General features: G+C 48.1%; 1 protein-coding gene across 5 annotated transcripts in view; it reads right to left on the bottom strand.

Moving 5' to 3' along the window:
* Positions 1–2,608: 2,608 nt before the first annotated feature.
* The window catches only part of LOC105074573 (plasma membrane calcium-transporting ATPase 4), a 96,630-nt gene continuing 89,097 nt past the window's right edge, over positions 2,609–10,141 (bottom strand). For 3 of the 5 annotated variants that reach the window (XM_074352057.1, XM_074352053.1, XM_074352054.1), the window contains one exon: positions 2,609–6,454. In XM_074352057.1, coding sequence (XP_074208158.1) covers positions 6,140–6,454 — 315 coding nt within the window. In that variant the 3' untranslated portion in view covers positions 2,609–6,139. The remainder of the gene's footprint in view (positions 6,455–10,141) is intronic. The other 2 variants (XM_074352055.1, XM_074352056.1) reach the window with 1 other exon arrangement.

The raw sequence follows: 10,141 nt of genomic DNA, 5'->3' as shown, positions 1-10,141 counted from the left end.
CCAACCCTGCATGCCTGCCAGCGTCCTGGGCCCCTCTCAGTGCTGTGGGTGCCCACCTGCCTCTCCCTCCCCAGTGCAGTCTTTCCTGGACACACGGCGGGCAGGACAGCAGAGTGCCTTTTGTGGCTGGTGTCTGGGGATGGATGCCTTTGGTGGCCTGGGATGTGTGGGCAGGGGATGGAGCAGGGCCTGGGTCGGGTGTGTGCACTGGTCCAGGCCAGGGCAGGGTCTGACAGACTGAGGTGAGGCTGGAAATTCCTGGAGGCTGAGGGCGCAGTGTCCAGCCAATGCCCTTGTTGTCCACTGGAGAAACTGAGGCACAGGGGCTTCTGATCGTGGGGAGGGGCACAGATGGTTTGCATGTTGATGTATATACATCTGGAACAGTGGTGGGAGGTGTGTGTGACGTCCCTCCCCTAATGGGGACCCTGACAGCTGCAATGTGGGGCCGATACGGCTCCTACCCACTAGGCGTCCTGGCACCAGATGCACGTGTTTTATTTACAAAACGGTTTCCAAGTTTGCTTGTAAAGGACATACCATTTGTATCCTCCATCCTGCTTTCAGTGACTTGGAGGCCAGGCCCTAAGAGACCCGGGTCGGGAGTTGGTACCCAGCTTACTGGTACTCAATGAGTCATCCTCGTATTTGCCAGAGTAAGACAGGGAGTTGCCTGGTTGTGTGTACACTTGAGGGAGAATCAGTCAGTCTTGGTGGAGAGCTTCAGAGGAACCCAGAGACAGCAGTGGGAAGATACGGTAGCTGAGAAAGGGAGACTCTGAAGCGATTATTAAAGACTGAGGGCACTGGGAGTTCGAGATTTGCAGATACCAACTACTGTATATAAAACAGATGAACAGCAAGTTTATGCTGTATGGCACAGAGAGCTGTAGTCAGTATCTTGTGGTAACTTCTGATGAAAAAGAATATGAAAATGAATATACGTATGTGTATGTATGACTAAAACATTATGCTGTAAGCCAGAAATTGACACAACATTGTAAAATGACTATACTTGAATTAAAAAAAAGAAGGCAAATTAAAAAATAATTAAAAAAAAAAGGAAAAAAAAGATGGAGGGCAAAGAAATAATATTTTTTAGAACTGTGGGGAGGGAAAGACGGAAGAAAGGAGCCTGCTTTTTTCCACATGGTTACTCAGGCCTGAGGAGCTGAGCTGGCTTCACCATCCTAAGGCATTAAACCAACGCCTTAGGATGGGCTGGTCTCTGCAGAAGGCTACTTTAAAGCTCACTTTTCTCCACGCTTTACTGCACATGCTGGAGTTAGGAGGCATGGATTCTTAAGATCCTGTTTGGCACAGCAGAGAGACACAGGCCCAAGAAAGGCAAGGTGAGACTAAGAGGAGAAATACACGGCCCGACTTTAGAAAAGACTGTAAGGGGGGGGGGGGTGTGTGTGCACGCGCGCACGCGTGTGTATTGTGTGTGCGTATGTGTGTGCGTGTTCTGCACCCCTTTTTTAGGGACGGTATTTGGGAGGGAAGCTACAATGGAATTAACAAGACGTCAGTTCTGTATTGTGAATGATTTCTGTTGTCAGTAAGTCCCAGCCCCGTTTGTTTGTTTGGTTATTAATTATTTTCTCCCTCATATATTTCAAAGGAACTAAGCGGGCAGGGTGGCTGTGCCTGTGGAGGGCAGCCTGGGACAGTGAAGAAACACGGGGCTAAGACTTCTCACTACAGAAGACTTTTCAACCAAGGCTGATGGCTCCTTTGGAACCAGCCTGTTCAAACAGCTGGGAGAGTCTGTGTTCTTCAACATCATACTTTCCTAAAAGATCCTGGCAAGCTGACGAAGTTCTTTCTTTCCTCAATGTTTTAAAACAGAGTAGGGAACTTGACTGTGCATCTAGGTGAGAATTGCTGGAAGGCGTTCTGGGTACTGGGAAGGCGATATGAAAGCTCAGAACCCAAATGACCTGCCAGGAAGCTGTTTTGACCTGAAACTAAGGCCTCATATCAGTCATGCTAGAGACCCAGGGAACATGGAGCGACTGAAACAGACACGCACACAGATAAAACCCAAACAGGCAAATAAAGCAAAAACCCCTCAAACAAAACAAAACAAAGAACCCCCCCCCAAAAGCACCTTTGGGAAGATGGGGACTGGAGAGCCCCACAAGAAAGGCAGGAAACAGCAGCTAATATAAGGGAAACCAATTTTCCCAACAGGCATTTTGTTAATAACAACAACAACAATAATAAAAATAAAGCAAAGGAAAAAAAAAAAAAAAGATAGGACCACCAAGCGCTTTCTTACCCTTCCACATTCATCCTTTCTCAAAAGCTCCAGCTTCACAAGGCCCTGACTGTAGATTCTAACCAAGGAGGGCAAAGCAAAGCCGTCCCCCAAGGGAAGGAAGCCGGCACCAGGCTGCAAGTCACCAGAGGGAAACAGCGGCCGAGAAGCATGCCAGGGGCCAGTGACAAGCTGAGTTCTGGGCTCGCAAAGATGGGCTCTCGGCCTGCCTGTGGCAGACCCCTTCTCCACTTCGACAGCCAGTGCCATCAGCCGAGTGGGGCACACACTGAGGACAGCACAGTTACAAGTGGGCATGGGTTTTATTCTCAGTGCACAACAGTGTTGTTTTTGCTCATCAGCAACAGCTTTATTGGTTCCAAAAAAATGTATCCTTTTTTTCCCCTTTTTTTTCAAAACTCCCCTTCTATTTTTCCCGTCTCAGTGGAACAACATATTTGAATTTCAGATTTGCCAATTTATAGCATATTTTTTTCCTAAGAATCATATAACTACATGCAAAACATTATACAGAGAGCTTAAATAATATCAAAATGCAAATGCAGGTGGGGCGCCCTGTTTGCCTGAACTGCAAATCATGGCAACACACACTGGGGTACGCATTGCTTTGATATCATCATTTGTTTGTTAAGTCATGCAGACCACAAAGGCCAATCTTTTGTCTTGTTTTTCCCTTTTATAAAAAATACCAGTGCTTGTTATACTAGTTACTTAAAAAAAGAAAGAAAGAAAGAAAGAAAGAAAGAAAGAAAGAAAGAAAGAAAGAAACTCAAAATTCCTATCTGCGTGCTGATTTGAAAAGAACAGAGCGAGGTTTGTTGGCACATACACACGGCACATTCACATATGGGGAAAAGACATGAACCAAAGGCCAGTTCCATCGGGGGGGCCCCCCTCCCTCCGTCTCGGAGGAAAGCGGACTGCAGACCTGACGGCAGGGCCGGGAAGGTAAAGGCCGGCACTGAGCTCAGCGCAAGGGTGTCTGGTCTATTCTGAGGAAGAGGCTGGAATGGCTTAAGAAGAGCAGGCATTTAGAAGTGCCCCTCGCCTCCCCGCCTCCCCCCCACAGTGAGGTGGTCCCCAGTTCCGAGGAGTGAGGAGTGAGGAAGGGTGCACCCTGTGTTGGCATCATAGGCTGCTTCGATCACTAGGCAAGGAAAGCAAGCGAGAAAGGAGGTGATGTATTTAGAGGTGTCCGGCACACGTGAGCTTGCCACGGCCCTCTGGGTTTTCGGCAGTGAGGTAATCACTCAGATTTCACTGGGCAAGCTCTCCCTTCTGAAGCTCAGCTGGGAGAAGAAAGCCAAGCCTCAAAGAACTTACAAGTGCCAGAGGGACTTCTCAGTGGTGTCTCTACCGCCTTAGACATGAGGGAGTCATTTCAGAGGGCAGAGGACACCTCTGGGAAGGACCTAGCCCCCATACTGTCATCTAGGGCTAGAACCAGCCTTTATTTTTCCACTTAGAGTTCTATCTCTCGTCTAATAGATTGTATGAAACTTTTCTAGGGGAGGGGAAGAAATCTCAAATCAGATCCTTGCCAAAAAAAAAAAAAAAAAAATCACTAATGGAAAAATCCAGGGGCAACAGGAGGTAAAAGAACCATAAAAAATGCAAACCCCCAATCAGAGCATCCTGGCAGCCGGTGTCGTGGGTACCACTCTGACAGCTGTTCACAAACTGCAAGTCTAACCGAGGTCCCTGGTCCTGATCACTAGTGCCTGGTACCCATCTCCATGGGGGTGCACACTCGCTTCCTGCCGGCTGTCCCTTCTTCCTGGATGCATTCCTTCCCAGCAGTGATCTACTGCCCATTTTTCTAGGTTTTTCAAGAGAAGAATCTAGGATAATATTTTTCCCTTTTCCCCATCAGACTTTTCAGATCCAAAGCACCATTTTGGGGGGAAACTTTATTAACTTCTTCCATATTTATTTACTGTCAGCTGGATCACTGAAACTAAATAGAAAAAAAAAAACTTACATAAAAAAACATGCACATAAACACTTCAACTTAATTCCATGTCAACAAAATTTATATTAAAAAATTCTAGAACCCAACGAATTTTTTTTTCCCCTTCAGTATAAAGATGGCTGTTTGGAGAAAAGGAATATGGTGCATTGGTTTTAAAACCAATGACAAAATGACAAGACCTGTCATGTCTAACAGCTGGTTATGTGCTCCCCTCCCCAGGCTTACACGACAGCACTTTATTTTAATTCCTTTAAACAAAATACATATGGCTAACTCAAAAAATATCAGTTTATGATCTAAAGAAAACTATTTTTTTGCATATTTCTGTTTCCTCTCTTACTATGGAAACTAGAATACACACACACAACCATTGACTTTAAACAGGCACCATGAGAGTCTTTTGGGAGCAGGAATGAAAAAACAGCCTCCAGAGTTTATTCTAAAAACTGATCTGAGGTAATACAAGATTCGACAGAACTAAATCTTCCAATGTAATTAATAAATATATATGTGAACACCTAACAGCTTGGGTTGAGCTGTTTTTTCCCCCATGAGCATTTAAGACAGAGAAAAGATCGCTGAAGCATGGAACCTTTACAAACCCAAATCAAATCTGGTGGATTGTGTAGTAATGGGATGTGTCAGGGGGACTGCTCCTTTAATTCTTCCATCCTAGGACAGCTCAGATGAAAAGGGTGAGGGAGGAGGAAGAAAAGGCTGGAGAGGATAGGTTTCGGGCACCTGACTCTCCCAGATGGAAACATGGCAGTTCGTAAGAGCCTCGAGCCCCTTCTCCCTACTCCCACCACTCAAGGAAGAGCAGGGCAGGCTTCACTTATCTCGTAGGAGACAGGAATTGGCAGACATGAGTTGACCCCTGCACAGGAGAGCGCACATCACCATCAGCAAGGAGGAACATTAGAGGTCCTGCAGACGTGGCTCCACCTCACCCCATTGAGGGAGGGAGGGAGGAGAGGGGCTTCTCAGGGTGGGCCCTTTGCTCCTTTAAGTCAGCAAAGTGTCACTGGAGCTTCCCACTTTGGATGCATATTTTCAAAATCAAAATGTTTTAAAAGTAGATAACCTGGCAACAGCAGGAACACATTCTTACCAGCTCTCAATTGCTTCCAAAGGACCCTGTTAGCAAAGAAACCTATTTGCCTCTAGCACTAAATCAAGGGTTCCACTGGGGCCATAAGGGAGGATGGTTAAAGTCTACTCCATTCATCCACGCCCTTTCCATTTTCTGAATCATTACAACTTTAAAAAAAAAAAAAAAAAAGAAGGAAGCCAAGGAAAACAATGGTCACAAGAGACCGAGAGGCTGTGGGGAGGTCGGGCTGGAAGGGCAGGAAAGGTGAAGCACTCTAGGTGTAAGTTTTCAAAATGGAAAAATTGTTTTAAAACAATCACTCCCTCAGCTGCATCTACACCTTCCATTCCTACCTGAATGCATTTCATGTGAGGATGTTTGTGGCTCTGAACCCTTAAATGAGCTTGTAAACGGCGCAGACGCATAGGGTCAAAAACCCAGACATCAGGAGACTGGTGACATAGATGTGAATACTGGGGAGCATCTGGGCTGGGGTAGATGCCAAGACGATTGTCACCACTTCTTTAAAAGTGATAACTGATAGACCTAAAGAGTCGGTTCTACCATTCGTTACCTACTTGGGGTCGAACAGGGTCCTGGTACAAACCCCAACTCAAGTTTAAGTCAAAATCCTTGTAGGTCTGTGCTCTTCCCTCCTCACGGTCAGGTGGGGGTTCAGACACGCTTGGGAGCAGCTGACATGACAGTGAGAAGTCCCATTCTCACCGTACTGAAGGGAGAGATACAAAGGGCAACAGGGTGAGCAGGAACGGGAGTCAGAGAACCCAGTTCAAACTGACGTCTCCAGGCTGTGCAGAGGGCTGTCCGAGTGGGAGGCAGCAACCTGCACTTGGCTGCAGTCCACCGCGTTGTTGTTTCTGTTGGCATATGGAGTGACCTCCCCATCCAACGGGGCCATGCTAGTCCCAGGCTTAGAAAACTTCTCAAGACCTTCCTCTTCTTGCTCATCCATGAGTGGTGTCCGTGGCCCCTCCTCATCTATGGTGAATTCGGGGTGGGTCATGAAGTTGTGGATGGAGTTCTGGTTCATGGGTTTCTGAATGCTTTCGTGGAGGGAACTATGGAACGCTTTGACCACTTTGATCTACGCCAGGGAAGGAAAAGGAGGGTGAGAAAACACGGAGGTGAGAATTGGCTCGTAGAACAAGGAACTGGGTGGTTTGAAGAGAGAAACAAAACCCAAACTACAAAACACTACTGCTCAAAAAACCAAAACCAAACGTATGAGAAGAGATCATGAAACACTAGAAATGTCACGTGGCTCAAATTTCAAGCACTGAGGTGGGGTGGGGAAGGTGAGGCATGGCAAACAACTAGAATATTTCAAAAGCTGCATTAAAACAAAAAGTAGAAAATCCAAAGCAAAGTTAGCATTCCCAAACAATCCACTCTTAAAACGGAACAGAAAACAAAAGATTCGTTAGTTCTTTTGGATGGAGGGCAAGGACATTAGAACCAGGGGCAAATTAATAGCCAAACTTAAAAGATGATTCTGACACGTGGGCTTCCGTGTTGAGGCCAAACATTTTGTGAATGTGGAATGGAAAAATCACACATTGCAGTTTAGTTATCTGTTTGAAACCCTCGAAGAGCCAAACACGTATCAGTTTGCACACAATACACTTTGGGTGGTAAGTGGCCATGAACACCGTGCAGCAAGGCAGATAAGCCGACCCTCACTCGTGTCAGCAGATGCAAGGAAGCAGAGCTCTCGTGCGCGCTCCCAACAATTGCAGTTTCAGTCAGGAAGCATGCACGTGCTCACAGTCCCACACTCTCCGCCACGTTCTCCTCCCCCGGAGAAAGCAGGACTCCGCTCCTTCCGCCCCTCCCCCGGAAGAGGCGGGTAAGACACAGGCATCAGAAGATGCCTTCCTCCCGGCACTGACGGAAGGCTCATGCTCTCAGCCCAGACGAGGCTGGACGCGTGTGTCCCCGTCCCTGACGCGTAGCAGCTGTGCCCGGTCGTGCAGATTTCTCCAGCTGTTTGTAAATGGTGAAGACGAACGTGATCTTATGTGGGGAAGGGAAAGGATGGCACCAGGAGAGAAACCACCTGATCCGGGAGGCAGTGCTCCACACAAGGGGCTTTCCTGATGGGGTGGTCCAAGAGGACGGAGGAAACAATTTGTCGGCTGGGAAAAGGGAAATGCACTGCCCTATAAGTGTCAAAACCTTTGTTCTACTGCACAACAGAGGAAGGGGTTGAGTCACTTTAGAGAAGAGGGGAGAATGGACCGTAATTAATCCCTGTGCCCAGCCTCTGCCTTATCCACAGGTTCCAGCTCCTTTGGGAGCTGCATTTCGGACCTGCAGGTCTCTCTGAGGTATGGTTTAGAACTTGAGTTGGCAGAATTGAGGTGGGGGAGAAGGCTGGATCTTGAGAGGTCGGGGAGAGAGGCCAGGGGAGAAGAAAGCGGTTGTGGGGCTGTGTTGGTTGTTGGGAGGTGGCCGATCCTAGTCTGGTCCCAAAGTTCTTCCCTCAGAAAAGAAATGGAAGTGACACAGGAGAAGCTGTGGAGGTGAGGACGGAGCTACGGAGACATGATGAGGGCTGGGGCAGGGCACATCTTTCATGACTCTGCTCTTTAAGCAAAGAGCATGTTCCTGGAGAAGAGGCAGGAATGTGGAGACAGCAGAGCACACAAAGCGGCAGGCAGATACGCCGGCCAGATCGCTTGTCCCAGTGTTTCCTATCACTGTAGAAAACCTCCAGAACAATGCACAAGGCAGGTGCACTGAAGTTGTGTCCCTGTCGCTAAGGCTTGCCTGACCTTGCCTCACTCCACAACACACTGGCTGCCCCACCCAGGACGGAGGGTGCTCAGAGCTCAGGAGGCAAAGGACTCTTTAAGATTCAACTGAATCAGCTCAGCACCTTCCACTAAGAAGACTCAAGGAACCCGGGCACACAGTGACCATGCTGCACAGAAAGTAAGGACCTACTTGTCCTCGTTAGGTGAGATCAGATGGAATATAGGTTCCATCTGGTTTTTAGGAGGTCCCAAGTTTTCTTTGATCGATGTCAAATCTTGGAGCAAGGCACCTTGGATTCAGGGAGCCCAAACCCAGGGCCCTCTTCCCTTGCCTGGGTCAAGAGATGGACCCAAAGCCATGCTGGCGCCTGTAGGGCTGGTAACACAGCTCATGCTTCTCACTCACTCCTGAGATCTCAGCATTGCTAACAAATGCTACAGGACAACAGGCGCCTTAATACCATCAGTTGATCATCTTCAATGTCAGTGATTTTTCAAACTTCCTGCTTCTATTTTTTTGAAGTAGTTGAATACTTTGTTAACACAATTACATGTGCAGCCCACTCTAGAAAACAGATTTTTAAAAACGGGTTGGAGTGAGGGTCTGGGGCCCCGTTTGCTGGCTCTTCCTCTCATCTGCTGGGGTGATCAGTAACACTGGCACAGGCAAACATAAGGGACATGAAAGTGAGCTGGGGATGGAGATGGAAAAAATAGGGACAATTTCTTCTTTGGGGGAGCAAGGAACAGCCATCCAGCTAGATTGCAGGACTTCGGGAAGCTCACGGGAAGAGGAGTCAGTGAGCTAAGGAGAACCATCTGGTGGCTGGGCGGGTGGAGAGAAGGGTGAGGTGCGTATAGGCCATGGGTTGTGCTCCTCAACTCCAACACTGGTCCAGAGACTACATAACACATGCTGATGAGCTGTCATACAGCTACATCGCCACCAACCCACCCCAGGTGGTGACATCTACCCTCCCCGATGCATGGCGCCTGATGCATGAGCAGCGTATGGGAAACAAGACACAGACAGTGAGGCGGGTGCTGTGAAAGTTTCAGGCACTCTCCACTCAGCCAATCAACCCTTCCTTCCCCGGTCGTCATCTTCCCAAGTCTCTGGGAGATGCCTTTTTGGGGTCCCTGTCCTACAGATGAGAGTGGATGACAGAAGGGCAGTTCTTTCTCATGACTCTCCCCAAGCAGGCTGGACCTCAGGTTAGGTATGAGCGCTCAGGGCCACTCTCTGGAGCTCAATGAATGGGCAGATGAGGACTCCATTTCCGCAGCTTAAATTCTTAAGTTTTCTGCACATTTTTCAGAAACCAGGGGAAGAGAAGGGTTTAGGGACGTTCTTATAGAGCAAAATCTTAAGAGATTTATCTTCTGAAGGTTAGATAAATAATTGAACTCGTTTGGAAGTCTGGAGTGGGAAAGGGGGTTTTCAGGTGCACGCCTGTAACTCCTAGGACCTCCAAGCAAGGAGGCCGAGCTGGAGGAAGGGCAGGTGTGGCCGGCCTCCCCTGATTTCCCAGTCTCTGAGGGTTGGAGCCACACCCTCCACCAGCAAATCCACGTGCGCCCAGTGGGCTGTCTGCTGCTTAGTCTCCTTCCACCTTCAAATCACGAAGGCAGCTGACACTAACCCTTCCTAACAGAGAGGCATGACAAAAAAAAGAACAGAAACCAGTTGGAAGGATAGGGCAAAGCTGGAGGAAAAAGGGCAACAGGAGAGGAATATGGAAGGATTAGGGAGAGAAAACCTTGCCTATTTGCAGAGTAAGACTTACTTAGTTCTTTGACTGCCTTTGGGCCTAAATATGTATCTATATAAATGTCCTCTCCCTCTGCCCCTCACATGAGAACACTTAGAATCGGCCAAAAAGACAGCAGATAGTCTAAGTCTGTCAACCTCCACACGCACAATCAAGTGACCCGCAGACAACGCAGCTGTTCTTTCTCTGCCCCACCTGCCAACCCTGGGGCGGGGGTCGCTGGAACTAGGGGAGGGAGAAATA

This window comes from Camelus bactrianus, chromosome 23 (genome assembly GCF_048773025.1).
Source record: "Camelus bactrianus isolate YW-2024 breed Bactrian camel chromosome 23, ASM4877302v1, whole genome shotgun sequence".
NCBI classification, from domain to species: domain Eukaryota; kingdom Metazoa; phylum Chordata; class Mammalia; order Artiodactyla; family Camelidae; genus Camelus; species Camelus bactrianus.
Note: the sequence above shows the minus strand (reverse complement) of the source record. Positions and strands in the feature narration are given on the sequence as shown.